General features: G+C 36.0%; 1 protein-coding gene across 1 annotated transcript in view; it reads left to right on the forward strand.

Annotated features, from left to right (window-relative positions):
• The window catches only part of LOC306852416 (protoheme IX farnesyltransferase, mitochondrial-like), a 43,929-nt gene extending 28,975 nt beyond the window's left edge, over positions 1–14,954 (forward strand). Inside the window, exons 5-7 of the mRNA XM_079389205.1 lie at positions 3,012–3,082; positions 9,862–10,094; positions 13,369–14,954. Coding sequence (XP_079245331.1) covers positions 3,012–3,082; positions 9,862–10,094; positions 13,369–13,793 — 729 coding nt within the window. The 3' untranslated portion in view covers positions 13,794–14,954. The remainder of the gene's footprint in view (positions 1–3,011; positions 3,083–9,861; positions 10,095–13,368) is intronic.
• Positions 14,955–16,480: the final 1,526 nt, after the last annotated feature.

Genomic DNA, 16,480 nt, shown 5'->3' on the forward strand with positions numbered 1-16,480 from the left:
GCCCAAATGTATATTACTGTTCAGTATGGTTTTATTTTTTTTTAGATATTTACTACTTTTATAAAGGATGAATTAAATTGATCAAAAGGGACAGTAGAGACATTTAAAATGTTGCAAAAGAAATTGTCCTTTTAAATTTTCTATGCACTTGAAAAAATATTAAGCAGCACAACAGTTTTCAACATAAGAATTATGTTTCTTGTGGACCAAGTCAGCATATTAGAATGTTTTGAAAGGTCATGTGACACTGAACACTGCTGAAAATGTGGCTTTGCAATCACAGGAGTAAATTATGTTTGAAAGCATATTGAACTAGAAACCCGTTATTTTGAATTGTAATAATATTTCACAATATAACAGTTTTTACTATATTTTTGAACATTCAAGTGCAGCCTTGAGACTTCTTTTAAAGACATCACAAATTCTTACCACCCCCAAACGTTTGAATGGTTTTTTTTTGTGCATGTATATAGTGTGTGTGTGTGTGTGTGCGCTTCTGAAGATCTAGTCATGCTGTCTTTTCCCCCCCTCTTCAATATGATAACAATATGGAGCCTTTTCATTGTTGAATTGTTAACACATTCTGTTAAGCACAGATTCACAGAAGAAACAAAGAATATGATTATACAGGACCTTAGATATGGAGATTTGACAGCCTGTAATCTCATGCACCCACTTGTTCATTTACACTTTCACATTCTTTCCTTTTTTTCAAAATGTGATCTTCACCAGCAGTAAACGCAGAGGAAGAAGTGGCAGGGGTCTGGGGGTGTTGATATGAACCAGATGATATACCAGAGAAAAAAGTGTATAAAGATAGACTGTGAAATAAGACAATGCCCAAGAGCTAACTGGTTCTGACAGGCGCCAAACACATCTTGAGAACACTCAAAACCCTAGTTACTTTTTTTATTGTGTCTACATATTCATATTCTTGCTCCAAATCTGGTTTTCAGCCCAAGACCATATTTATATTTACTATTGGGAGTCTTTTAATGTAAACTTTGGCGTTTTGCAGGTTAACAAGGCTTTTGAAATCTCACAGGTCTAAAATGTGCAGTTGTTGCCAAGATACACTCTGGAATGGTCATGTTAACATCCGGCTGATACTTCAGAGACTATTCAAGCACCAGAAATTCGCTCCGGTTCTCTCTCTGTGGCGACCCTCTGACGCGCTTCCTGACCCAGGAAATAGAATTAACACCTCGGCCCTAAAACTGCAGGGGCCTCAGCTACGGCCACATCTGTGCCCTGCCCCGTCCAGAATCTCAAGTGCAATAACACTGACGGCCGAGAGAATAAATTTGAGACTCAGCAGACCCTCCACTCAACTTTATACAACACACTTTGGGCTTCAACTTCCTCTGCACTGTATCAGGCTACTTTATCACTTTGGATGACATTGGTCCGAGTTTAAAAATGCTGCCAAAAATAGCTGAAACAAAATGAAAAAGCATCAATCTCCCGTGACAGCTTTTAGACACATTTGTCACAGAGCTCTTTTTTTTTTTTTACCTCCTTGAGATGTTTTATTGTCCTGTCTGTTTATTGTACAATAGTCTAAATATGAGGTTATTTAGTTTTTTGTCCTTATCCTAATGTAAAAGTGCATGCTGGGAAGGATCATGTAATTGATGGATGTTATCATTTGTTAGCAAATAGTACTAGCAGCGTTCTTCTTTAAACTCGAGGGGACTCTTAGAAAGGCCAAACAGACACGCACAGATAATATGTATTTCCCCCTGTTCTCCTTCGAGGTATCTAGCAAAATATAAATGTAGTCTGTGTGAAATGTATTACCTACCACAAGAGCATTTTTAAGCGTGGACTCTCTTCCGATGTCAAACGGACAGTAAATTAAGAGAGGAAAAGAGAAATGGATTATCTGTTTATTAGTTATTTTATGGAGGTCATATTTTAGGAGAAATGGATCCTGAAATTCTTCAGCTGAAAAGTGAGCTTTCTGTTTTCTTCATTAGGTGCATGTGCTGTCTCTCACAGACTGAATAACCGGTTCCTGGCTTTAAATGCCCCATGTGTTTGTGTTTTAGTCTCACATTGTAGATTCCCCGAGGTGAGTTTTGTGCAGACTCCCCAGCAGAAGGCCATAAAACACAAAATCTTTTTTTTTTTTACCTTAATCGTCCCCGTTGCACCTAAGCAACCTCTGTCGTTCTGTCTCTAACACATGCATTCATATCGATCCATTTAAGGGTTTGAATTTCATGCATTTGTTGGATATCTTCAGCAGATGTTTCAGAGTCTATCTTTGATGTTTTTTGCATGCCACGAAGAAAAAAGTGAAAACAATCATTAGCTGTGCTGATACTTATATTATAATTGCTATTTTTGAAATACTTCAGTAAGTTAATTTTAACCCATTCCGTATCAAAAGCTTGGGGCAGTATTTTTATTTTTTAAGAAATTATTATTTTTATTCAGCAAGGATGCATTAATTTGATCAGTAAAGACAGTTTTGACAAGAGATTTCTATTTCAAATAAATGCTCTTTTTAACTTTCTATTAATCAAAAAATGTGCATCACAGTTCACAAAATGTAATATGTAATACCAAGTCAAAATGTATTAAATATGATGTATATTTGAGTCAAAATGCAATATTGCGATTCATTCTTTAGTGTATTATTATTCAAAACTGAGATTATGATATTTTACTCACCTTTTTTTCTTTTTGTCTTTTGTATTGCATTGTGTTGCATAATTTATATTTTGAGGTTATATATTTTGAGTTTGGATTGTTTTCAGATAGAAATAATCAAGTGTGTGTTGTCATAATGCTACAGTACCTTTTGCCATAACACAAAAATATTAATGTGAAAAATATAGCTAAAAATATTGGTTCTGTCTGTTAGAATGAATGTTTGATTTCAGAATGGAAAGGTTCTGGAAAGGAAAAGAGAGGAATATGCAGGGATATTTATCATTGTGTGACTTTTTTTTTGCTGTTAATGTACCTTATGTATTAATTTTCATCTTTCTTTCTCCATGCAGTACTTTGAGGTGCCCTTTGACTCAAATATGAATCGTACCAAAAACAGACCTCTGGTTCGAGGGCAAATCAGGTAAGAGCCTTCAAAACCTGTATTCTCTCTTGGGCTCTGTTTTAAAACCTAGACTGCATTTTTGGGTATCGTATGTAGATTCACACATACTTGTATATATTGTATACTTAGGCAGCTCACTTGGTTTTGAAACACATCCTAGATCTGTGTAAAGAGCCATTGCAGAATAAAATGGTTTCCTTAGCCTCATTATGTACATCGTTTACTCTCTACATTGTTCTCAAGTAGCCTGATGTTTGTGTATAACTGAGCCTGCCGGTATCAGAAACTATATGCCATTGTCTAATATTTGTAGCGCTGGTCAGCTGCTCGTGCACCTGTCCTGCGTAACCTGATCCAGGTGTGTGTAGGTGTGCTTCTCTCTGTTCTTCCCGTCTCACTCCACTGCTGGCAAAATATGGGTCAGGATGGTCATCCGCCAACAGTTGATTAGTGAAGTTGAGTAATTTGTGTTTTAGCTTTGGGAACTTGTGAAAAAGTGAAGGCATTTACAGTTGCAAGCATGTTAGCATGCAATGCTGTTAGACTAGCATGCAAAATTCTTTCATATTAGGTTAAAAGGGCAGGAATATTACAATGATTTTCTAGGACGTTAGCATCACCTTGGTTCCATGACAAAAACCCAAAATGATTTTTCCTCCGCCTTTTGGAATATTGAAAGCCGTAAACTCTGTGACCAACAAAAGTTTGATTCTTACATTTGATCATATTGATAATCTTCATAGGTGAGCGCAGCATAAATCAGTTTTGAAGCCTGTGATGTAGGTAGAAGCACTGACCCAATGTTAACAAACCAAACGTGCAAAAAAGTCAAATGGCCTTGACAAAAAAAAGGGAAAACAATGATTTTGGAGGACTTTAAAGTTGGAGGAGAAAATGAGAAGGAGGTTTTCACCCTACATTTTGAACCAGAACTAACAATGTGTGACTTTTTCCAACGTGATTACGCAATGCGTGAAGACGTGCATGCGCATCACAGACCTAGTGCAAGAAGAGCATTTGTGGTTATATAAATATTTATTAAATTTTTTTTAGAAAATTATCGATCTTTTCGCTAGAAAAGACCCTTATTCCTTGGCTGGGATCATGTAGAGCCATTTGAAGCTGCAATTTGGACATTCAACCTGTTGGCCACCACAGAAGTCCATTATATGGAGGAAATTCCTGAAATGATTTCCACAAAAAAACTTCTTTACGACTGAAGTAAGAAAGACATTAACATCTTGGATGACATGGGGGCGAGTAAATTATCAGGAAATTTTCATTCTGGAAGTGGACTACTCCTTTAAGCACAAAAATGCATCATCAGCACTCTGAGGAATGTTGCAGACTGGGCTCAATCCTGCATAACCCACATAAGCACCATAGCGCAAAATCTGGAACACCTACACTATAGCTCTGTCTAAAATAGTTGATTTAAACAGTCAAGAAGCATTCTGTATCCATCTCTGGCATCTTTACATAGGGTTTTGAGTGCAATACCATACCTAACACCACCACACATTTGACAGCCAATACTTTTTGCTAATTGGGTGTGTTAGTGGAATTTAACTGAACGGGACCCCTGCCCTCTCTCACTCCCTCGAGGGTCGCTTTCCAACAACAAAAGGGGCAGATCTGTTGACGTGAGGGTATAAAAAATGACCCAAGCAGTCACAGTAATCCAAACAGCCCAAACCAAACACCTGGGTTTATCCTGCTGTTGTGTGCGTATCAAACACATACTCACAAATGAAGACATCAGGAGCGACGGTGATCAAGAGTACATAAGAGTGTACGTTTCGTAATGTCGCTGTCAACGATCTCAACCCATTCTGGCTCATTCTACACCCTAGTGTCCTTTTATTTTAAATTGCAAAAAGTAGTAGGCCAACAGTTCAGTTTCAAACTTGTATATGCACAGTTGTTTAAAGTACATGTCAAATTGTATACATGTAATTTTATATATATATATAGTAGGATGTGCAATTCTCCGAGGGATGTGGACTTATCGATCGATTGATTGGATCATAAGTAGCCTTGTTGTTTCTGAGACAGATTAGATTGTTTGTGTTAAGTAATAAAATATATTTGTGTAAATGTATTTAATAAACAATTATTTATCATATTAAATAATAAATTGCTTAGTATATTTATATATTTTTGACTTTTAAAATATTGAATAAATTCATTAACCTGCAACAATAAACTAAAGTGAGCGCAAAAAGATCAGAAATGATTAAAAATTATATTAAAAAATATTGATTATTAAAAAAAAAAAAATCCCCCCTACAATTATTTATGATAGTGACAGTCTGAGAGCGGTGAAAGGAAAGATACGAAGTCAAGTGGAAATGCATGCACACTTTTTCTTTTTTTTAAGCTGTTTATGTGTGATCTATGTTTGCTGGCCATTGTCATGTCACACGTTATCTTCGTTTGGAAAACGTATGGCTGTGCAATTAACCCCCTTTCAAACCCACAACATTCCTCACCGCCTAAATCCCAGCTCGTTTTTTAAAACCGCTTTGGAGCAGAAGATGAAGAGGTGAGCAGATAAATGGTGCTCTATTTCAAACTTCTGGAAACATCCCCAGAGCTGCTTAATTACTGTGCGATTTAAGCTCGCAGTAGCACGGCACTAATTCAGCTGCGCTGTAGGAGGTCTGTGCAGGTGAATTAAAGACCGGCGTTTATATGAAAGCAGACGAATGTGATTTGGCAGCTATCATATGCACTGCATTTCTGTCACTCCAACAACTAAATTGCCTTCCTGAATGTTTACCATACGTCACCGATCCAGACTGTCAATGACAGGAGGAATTCATCAGCGTCGTAACTACAAATCTTCACCTCACACCATTGCAGACACTCTAGACCTGTACACAAATGCACAGCATGCTAACAGTAGAGTCACCTAGCAAAACGTGTCATTACACACATTAGATGTATCTTAGCACAACCTATTTACGCCTGAACGTGCCCTCGTGCGTCTGTCAGTATGTTATTATGCAGACTTGAGATGACACGGTCCTCTTTGATGTTTGTGTGCGTGTGACTGTCACATTCTTCTGATGTAAGCCTGAAGGCAGAGATGAGCATGAGAGCATCTCACAGCTGTGAAACCTTTCATTCTCAAGATCGCTGTGTGGAGTTTTTGTACTTTTTTCATGTTTATTAATCCAATGGCTTCATCATTTGTAATTTTTGTGTGCATGTAGTTTGGGGTTTGTGAGATTTTTGTAAGAAATCTTTTTATAAAAATAACTGTAAAAACAGTAATATAGGGAAATATTACAAAATTACTGTAAAAACAGTCATTGAGAAATATTACAATTTAAAAGCTATTTTAATATCTTTTAAAATATTTTTTAATGTTTTTAATATTATATAAATAATATATTTAATATATAATATAAATTTAATATATTATTATATAAATATATTTAATATATTACTATTATTATTATTATTATTATTTGAATATTGCTGCTGTATATTTTTAATATTTTGTGGAATGTTTTTTTTGTTTGTTTTTGGATTATTATCAGGATTATTTGATAAAGTCCAAAAGAACAGCATTTATTTGAAATGAAGACACAGGTAGGGCCCTATGAAATCCATTAATTTTTTTCCCAAATTCCTTTTTTTTTTTTTTTTTTTTTTTTTTTTTCAAATTCTGTTTTTTCCATTTTTTATTTTTCTGGATTCCCTTTTTCCCGTTATTTTTTCTGGACTCTATTTTTAATAATTAAATTATTAACGATTATTAGTGGTGTCAAAATTAGCGCGTTAACGCATACAATTAATTTTTTCAGATTAATGCGTTAATATTTAACGCAATTAACGCTGGGTCGGGCTAGGGTTGGTCACCCCATTCGCCACTGCTGCCTCTGTCACTTTTTTCTTGAAAAGGATTGCGTTTATTTAGATGCAGAATGTCTATATGACCACATCAAACAGGAGACGTTTCAGACGCGCGCTCTAACATCGAGTCAAACGAGCGTGGAAAAGATAGCGTGCTCGTAGCGCGCACTCTTCAAATACATGCACAAAGGTGCCGGCGCGCTGTAGCCTGTATCATTTCATATCAAACAGCGAAAGAAACTACGTGCATGCAATGTCCTAGTTATGCCGTCAGTTAAGGCATGAAGTTACCAAAAAGGCGATTAAAGCTGCCTTAAAATTGTGTGCACGCATGCAATATGTTATATATGAGTAATATTTAAGAACATGTCTCTGAAATGGTTTTAAAAACTGTCCTGAGGCACCCCAGCACTGTCTCCCTCATCTAAAACACCCAATTCAACTCTCCGCTCATTAGTAGAGACTTTCAGACCTGAAGTGGGTCAGAAAAGGTTGAGATTTGTGAGAAAATAAGATGCATGTCAGATCCGCGTCATGTTCAGCAGCAGCTTTTAAAGCAATAGCCGGCAAATAAGTTAATAACCAGCTGCTGTGATGTCTATTAATCCAAGAACAAAAGAAAAAAGTAAAAAATCAATAACTTTTATAGCTTTAAGGGGTTCATCTATATTTAATTTAGAATTTAGTGTTTGGTAAGTATTAATTTTCTGTATATTTCTGCTGAAGGGCACAGCTAGCTAAATATGTCATTAATTATAATGGGTTCATGTGAAGATTGTTTTAAGTTCACTTAAATTAGACGTTAAGTCTAATAAATGTTCAAATTGATCGCTCTCACTTATACTGTAATGCTGAATGGCTACAGTCAATGGTTAAATATTAAGGGCAAAAAACTATTTTATAGAGACATCAATAGTATTAATATCAGTGATGCTGGCCTTCAATCATAAAAAAGATGCCATTTAAAGAAATATTAAAAATATACTGTCTTTATGTTGTTTGTACATTGTACATTTGAAGATTGAATGTGAAACTATTGCAATATAAAAGTATATTTAAAAACTTTAATCGCGATTAATTTTAGAAAAATGTGCGAGTAATTAGTTTTTTTTATTTTTATAATTGATTGGCAACACTAATGATTATTAATGATTAAGTTGTATTTATCAAAAGGCATGTCTAGTTAATTGAAATCATGAAACCTACACAATTTTACTACAATTTATTAAAAGTTGAATAAAAATTTTAATTTTAGGGCCTTATTATTATTATTATATATATATTTTTTTTTTCTGACATTCAGGTTTATTTTTTTTTAATTCTATGTTTTCCTTTTTTAACTTTTGGATTCCATTTTAATGGTTTAATTACATTTAATAATCAAAGGCTAATTAATCTCTAATTAATTGATTTTATAAAAAATAAATGCTTAATTTATTTTTTCCATGAATTCTGTGTTGGTATTAATTTTTTTTTTCCTGGTAAATAAAGGAAGCTAATGAAAATAAAACAATTTTATTTATTTATTTGACAAACAATGTGATGCACGACAGAGGATTATGTTTAAAATTGAAACTTGGAAGAACAAATTTGTATTATTTAAAAAAAATAATGTTTTAATAAAGTTATTATTTATAGTAGTAGTACTATTTTTACAACTCTAGAGGTCAACAAATGTACTATTTTTATGACAGTTTAAGTGAACTATTCTATGTAGCAGATTTATTTCCCACAGAGAGTCATCTTTGACATGATTTTGGCTTCATTTGGGATTCTTTTTGGATTCCTGGGAAAATCCGCCCATGAGAACATGACGTCAGAAAGAGCTGAATGATCAACTCCGAGTGCTTGTTTTAAATGGCCCATCAGATGAACAAAACCTATAGATAAAATCAATAATGGATAAACGTGCACGGTGGTGCATTAGAATATCCCATTTATTCATGTAGTGTAGGAAATGCCAGTGGCTTTGCTCCTAAAGTTAGTCAGCCTTATCCCTCAAACAACTCGTCTCACCCGTTAACTTATGGGACTCATATAGACTCTAAACCCCTCCACCACATAAAACAGCCATAACAATGATAATAACATTAAAATGGAATCTCCTGCTGTTGGGCGGAAAACTTGCCCTCTTTTCCTCTCCGCTTTGGTCTCTGTCTCAATACTCCTCTAATTTATGGAGCAGTTAGCTGTGAATTTGAACCAGACGCCTCTGCAGGATTGCAACTGACTGCTTTTAATAAACCTTAGAGGAAGTGGTTGTCCAATGGGGCACAGAGAATAGCGTCTGTGGCCAGGAGACGTTTAATCTATAGCAGAGACCCACAAGCCTTTGTTCTGATGTGACTCACATCTAACCACACTAAAGCTTATCTCACAAACTGATGTTTTGTGCGCTTTATTCCTGCTTTACTTTTGGACAACTCTTGTGTTTTTATGCATCATAATGTGTTGCACAGAATATCTTGGTTTGATTATAAGTTTGTCACATTTGGTGGTGGTTTCAGATTTGTAAAGCACCGTTATGTATGTGTTCTGGGCCAGTGCATACTGGTTTGTTTTAAAGAATTAAGAATAAAACCATTTCTTTGTCTTTTGAAATAAGTTCAGTGTGCTCTGGAAACCAAAATTATACTGAAAATTGCTGACATTGACATTTACAGTCGACTAGATTTGCTGTCCAAAAGCCATTTTACTTTGTAATCTGCCATATTTCTAAGTGAAATAAGATATTCAACAAAACCGAGGCATAATTTTAACCAGATCAAATTCTATTTTTCTAAAACAATGCCTAAATGTCTATTTGGTTCTGAAAAATAAATGGACTGTATTTGACACAGTGGCCTCGGTAACAGTTTAAGTATGATCCCTTAACACTGCTATAGGAAATGTATTTGTTGTTCTGAATTTGTCCATCTCTGTGTTTCTCTCAGTCCGCTGCACGCCGTGTCATTCGCTCTGGCATGTGGGATCCCAGGTGTGACCCTGTTGACCCTGGGTCTAAATCCCCTGACTGGCTTCCTGGGCGCCCTGAACATCTTCCTGTACACGTGCTGCTACACTCCCCTGAAACGCCTCAGCATCACCAACACCTGGGTGGGTGCCGTGGTGGGCGCCATCCCACCTGTAATGGGCTGGACAGCAGCCACCGGCTCTCTCGATCCAGGTACAAACTCCTCTTACGAGCACACACTAGTGATTATAGCTCCTGCTGGATGACTTTGATTAAACTTATTTACTCCTGTCCAAATAATTCACCTAAAAATTAAATTAAATACTCACCCTCATGTTGTTCTAAACCTATATTTTGTTTTCCTCCTGTGGAGCACAAAATGAGACGTTTTTAGGAATGTTCATGTTGCTCTTTTTCCACACATTTATCCTGTAAACAGTAACCAGCTAAAAGGAAAATGAAAATACACACAAAACTGGTCCATATGACTTCTGTGCTATATTTCAGTTCTTTTGAAGCCATTTCAAAAGTTTGGAGTCTATAAGATTTTTTGTTTCTGAAACGTAAGTCTCTTATGCTCACCAAGTCTGCATTTATTTGATCAACAATTCAGTAAAAACAGTAATATTGTGAAATATTTTTACAATTTAAAATGTTTTTATATTTGTGAAATATAAATTGATGTTTTGATGAATAGAAAGTTCAGAAGAACAGCATTTATTTCATATAGAAATCTTTTGTGACAAATGTCTTTACTGTCACTTTCAATCAATTGAATTTATCCTTGTTAAATGAAAGTATTACTATTTTTATTTATTTTTTCTCCAAAATAAGTCATAATGACCCCAAACATTTTAACAGCTGTTTTCATATATTAAAATATTCTTCTTACCATTTGTAACAGATAAAAATGTTAAATGTAAATCATAGCACTTGCATTTTATTGCTCTTTTGTTGGTTTTGATTGCTTCTATTGTCCTCATTCGTAAGTCGCTTTGGATAAAAGCATCTGCTAAATCACTAAATGTAAATGTTAACAATTTTTGTCTATCCTTTGATTTTTACTATAAGGAGAAGAATAGCATTAACTTCCCTCATGAGAACAATATTTGGAAAGATATTAAAAGATGACAGATATTAAAAGATTGCTTTAGACATTTTTTGACCTCTAGAGTTGTAAAGTTCTTCTCCTAGCACCATATATGGCACTGTGGGCATGGATGATATTACCAGTGTTATTATATCCCTTATCATGTGATATCTTATCTGTTGCCAAAAAGCTAAATGTTAGTGTTTCAAACAGGAATTTCCTATCAGGCTCACACTGATATGTGTCCTTAGTCTTAAAAGCCCTCTTTGTGATTGTTCCAGTGCTATCACGGTTTATCCCACAGTTCAGGGTTGTGCGGCCATTCCAGAGAAGTCAAACTTGATGTTCATGTTCCATATGGCACAGGCTCTTCTCCCAGACCTGAGGTCCCTGTCCACTTATGAGTGTTGTAGTTACATATACACTCAGCATCCTGTGTTTTTTCCGAGGACGTCTCTCGTCTAAGATCAAGTGTTTGTGGAAGACAGCAGGGGGTCTGTGGCCTGTTTTGCACACTATTAAAAGTACGCTGTTGTGGCAACCATGAGATCTGTTTTCACAGGAGCGGAAGACTGAAGTGTTTGTGTGCATATTTACATATTTATCCCCAGAGCTTCCATCTGTGTTTTATAGTAGTAATTTCAGTGCCCTTTCCTAGCATGTGTTTATTAGGATGTGCAAACCTAAATATTGTTACGACCCTAGAGATCTAGAGTGAGGTCACAACATGAAGTAGGACTTCATTCAATATTTAATTTGTTTTATATTGCGGTTTATTTTGTAGAACTATCTAGCTGAGGAATTGCATCTTTAATATGTTTTGTGGAAGTGCTAAAGAGGGGTGAATTTAAAGTGAATAAAGTTTGGAAAAATCTTGATGCATTTGACTTCATTAATCAACTGGAGAACTTGCCAACAGTCCTCATTGTATTAGGGCCCTATGAAATCAGTTTTATTATTGCCAAATTCAATTCAGTTTTTTTTTTTCTCACAAATTCTGTTTTCCATTTTAATTTTTCTGGATTCTGTTTTAATAGTTTCCTTAAATTGTTAATAAATGAAAAGGATGTCTAATCAATTTAATTCATACAATTTGAACAATTCTATAATTTATTATACTTTCATTTTTAGTTTAATTTTATTTATTTTAAATTTTTTGTCAGATTAAATTTTTCTGAATTCTGTTCTGTGATACAATACAGTAATCAATAGGTTACTGTATTGATCAATACAGTAATCAATCAATACAGTAATCAATAGGTGGTAATCAAATGAATGCAAAAAAAAAACTTTTTTTTTTTAAATGTAATCAAATTCCTTTAATTTCTGGGCAAACAAAGTGCTGTATAACAGTTTACAAATAGTTTATAAAGTTAAATCTTTGTGATATTTCTTTAAAAATTATAATTATCTTTATTATGATTATTATTGTTAATATTACTTTTGAATAGCATATAAAACATTACTTATATTTTATATAATGTGTAAAAGCATATCTTTAATCAACCAACCATTTATTTTGGCATGTTGTAGTGAAGACCTTTGGCTCTGTGTGTATCTGACCCTAGTTTAGCTAATTTTCTTAATGTAATCAAATTAATGTACATCTGTACAGCTCTACATTTGATTTATTCACCCAAATTTGCCAATTTTCCTTGACATTCTGTGTTATACAGTGCATTTCATTTTTATTAACAATTTTTCTGCGTTAATCATAGGGCCCTATATATATTATGTTAATCATTTCCTTTTTTTTAAACTCAAAGTCGTAGCCTGAATAGCATGATTTTTCAAGTTTTTTTTTCCAATTAATTGATAAAAGTTTGTGCTTATTTAACTACTTCAGTAATTACTTCACATAGTGACACCAAACTGAATAAAAAGTACTTTAACTCTGACAGATTTACATTAAGTACATATTACCATTCAACCACACTGATCTTATATTTGTAGACTCTAGTGTCAACTGGACTGTTTTCTCAAAGCAAGTTCAAGAACACACAAAGCATAAAAAGATGACCCGAGTGTGAGAGGTCGCTGTCATGTTACCCTGTGCGGTGTTTCCCAGAGGATTTGTGTTTTCTAAGATCTCATACACAAAGGCAGCGCTGCGTCATGCTTCGCTACCCCTGCACGGGCCGCTGTTTGTGCGGTGTCACCTTTCCACTCTTCCAGCTTCTGAACACAGGAGAATAGTGTTTGTTTCCTCCACAGCAGGATGTGAAGGAACTCGGACGTCTTTTCAGTGATTGAACAGAGTGTTTTAAGTGTTGCGTCGTAGTTACTCTGCACACTCTCGTTTCCTGCTTGCACACATGCACTTCCGATGGTGTTTAAATGATCTGGAAAATCTTGTTTGTTTATTCGCTTCTTCACTTCCTCTCTCTGTCTCTCCAGGAGCGCTCTTACTGGGATGTTTCCTGTTCTCCTGGCAGTTTCCTCACTTCAATGCACTAAGCTGGAATCTAAGAGAGGACTATTCACGCGGCGGGTACCGAATGATGTCCGTCACCCATCCCGGCCTTTGTAAACGCGTGGCCCTCCGCCACAGCGTAGGCCTGATTGGCCTATCAGCCTTGGGCCCCGTGCTGGACGTCACCACCTGGACGTTCCCCTTAGTCTCTCTGCCCATTAACCTTTACATCAGCTACCTGGCTTTCAGGTTCTATCGCTATGGCGACAGGCAGAACGCCCGGAAGCTGTTTTTCTGTAGCCTTTGGCACCTGCCCATGCTGCTGCTGCTGGCCCTCACCTGCAAGAAGAGCCGCGTGCCGCAGGACGAGGCAGCTGTGGCTCCCAGCACGCCGTCTCTGGCTCTGTAGAGCAAACTCAATCCCCTGCCATATTCATATTGGCTAGATAATTGCTATCAGCCCTAAAATGAATCATCTTGGAGCTAAAAAGACACCAAAAGTTGTGTACCTTAGAGAGGGAAGTCATAGCCTCTTTCCATTGTTGTCAAAGTTTCCGTCAGGGAAGAATAACAATATAAAAATCCCTGAATTCACTCAGGTAACGTACACAAATCAAAGCTCTGTGTGTGTAAATACTTGATATTTATTTGACGCAGCCTCGTTGTCTGTAAATTCATAGACTGATTTGTCTATGTGGATCATTGAAATTAAGACAAGAAAATGTTTTGCTTAGAATTTTCAATTAGTGTCGCCATTACTGTGGATATTTTGGTTAGATGCGATATAGGCTCAATAATGGAGAACAGTTTGTTTTAATGCACCTATCAAGTAATTTCCGAGTTTGTTCTCATCTAATTACTTGTTAATTGACATTTTTCAAGTTTTCACTTTCTGAGTCTGTTAATATTTCATTTCGGCAATAAATGATTCAGTAAAGAAACCGCTGAGTCTCACTGCAGGCCCAGAAGTCTTTATTCTGTATGAAACTCCGTCCCTCTGAGTTGATATGTTGAAAGGATGATCGTTTTGGAGAGCCCTCGGGTATTAGCTCCATCAAAGATCCTTACTAGTCAAATAAACTCAAGTCAACTCATTTGAACTCCCCAGAACTGAATTACTGTTGATTCATTGAATGTAACAGTGCTGAATATCACTGACTGCAGCCATGCATTGTTCGTTACTGTTTGCTCTATCCAAACAGCTACATTCAGCGCCTTCACGGTTTAACCACCTCTGGCCTCACTGTACCAATGATGTGTGTAAGACACAACAACAATGACAGTTCTTATTAAAATGTGTTGTGATCAAGCTGGTGTCTGAGTTTTGATTTGAAATCTTGGAAATGCAATAGAATATCACAATGTACTTCTATGCTGCCGGTAGAAATGCATTTGCTTTAAATTTCTTCATTTCATGATTTAACTGTGATCATTTTTAATTCATGGGAAAGCTATACATTTAATTTATGGGAAAGCTGCTATGCCAAAAATTTTTTGCTAAGACAAAATTGCTCTGTTGGCTGTGGAGTCAAGACATTTACAAATATGATTAAAAGATGAATATGAGACAAAACTACAGAATGTCACGTTTTATTATTAGGTGATTCAACACATAGATGTTTTACCAGCTAAGAAGTTCAGCATTTTTAAGGTTTCATCCCCCTATCTGATATGAGCTTAAGTATTGGAACAGTTGCCTCACAGGTCTTTCTAAGTGATTAGCTGTGTCCTGTTGCATTAATTCTTCAGATATTAAAAGCAGGGAATGTCGTATCAGTTATATCCATTACTTCAGTTTTCTGAATCTTGCATTCGATGATGACACACACTTGCATTCGATGATGATTTGGATGCTAAAAGAAAAGAGGAAGTCAACTAGAGCTATAGCAAAAACAAAGGGCATGGAGAAATCAAGAATTTGGAAACCACCAGCAACCAACAACGACCTGATCGGCTGAGAAAACAACCGTAGTTGATGACAGACAAATCATAAAAGCTGTGAAAATGAACCCTAAAAGACGTGTCTGTAAAATCACCAACAACTTCCAGAAAGCTGGGTGATACTCTGACAATCTACTGTCCTCAGGAGACTTTGACACAGACTTACAGATGCTACACAGCAAGATGCAAACCTCTGACCAGCACCAAAAATAGAAAGACAAGATTAGAGTTTGCCAAAAAGCACAAAGGTGAGCCAGAAGAGTTTTGGAACTGTGTTTATGGACCGATGAGACAAAGATGAACCTTTATCTAAGTGATGGGAAAGCAAAAATGTGGATAAAAAAGGGAACTGTAAATGATCCCAAGCATACAGCCTCATCTATAAAGCATGGTGGAGGTGGTGTCATGGCATGGGCATGCATGGCTGTCTCTGGAGCAGGCTCTCTCAACTTTACTGATGACTTAATGTATGATGACAGTAGCAGAATGAATTTGGAAGGGTACTAAACCATCTTGCCTACCAATATTCAAGAAAATGACACCAGATTCATTGGGAAGTGCTTCATATTGCATCAGAACAATGACCCAAAACACCCTGCCAGTTCAGTCAAGGAATTTATAAGGGCAAAGAAATGGAAAGTCTTAGATTGCCCAAGTCAATCTCCAGATTTAAATCCGATTTAACATGAATTTCACCAGCTGAAGAGGAGAGTAAAGGCAGAAACTCCCCAAAACAAGCAACAAGTGGAATTGGCTGCATTAAAGGCTGGGGAAAGTATTTCAAAGGATGAGAGCAAGAGTCTGGTGATGTCTATGGGTCACAGACTCACTGCTGTGATTGTGCGCAAGGGATCTGCAACTAAATAATAGCTTTTAATCTTTTATATCTGCCTTATGTTCAACTGTCCCAATACTTATGCTCACATCATTGAGTGGGATGAACTCTAAAAGTGCTGTTCTTTTTATTTGGTAAAACGTGTTGAAACGGCTAATAATAAAATGTGACATTCTGTAGTTTTGTCTCATATTCATCTTTTAATCACATTTGCAAATGTCTTGACTCTACAGCCAACAGAGCAATTTTGTCTTTACTGTTCCAATACTTATGGAGGGCACTGTGTGTGTGTGTGTATGTGTATATATATATATATATAT

Source organism: Barbus barbus (genome assembly GCF_936440315.1).
Source record: "Barbus barbus genome assembly, chromosome: 32".
Classification (NCBI taxonomy): domain Eukaryota; kingdom Metazoa; phylum Chordata; class Actinopteri; order Cypriniformes; family Cyprinidae; genus Barbus; species Barbus barbus.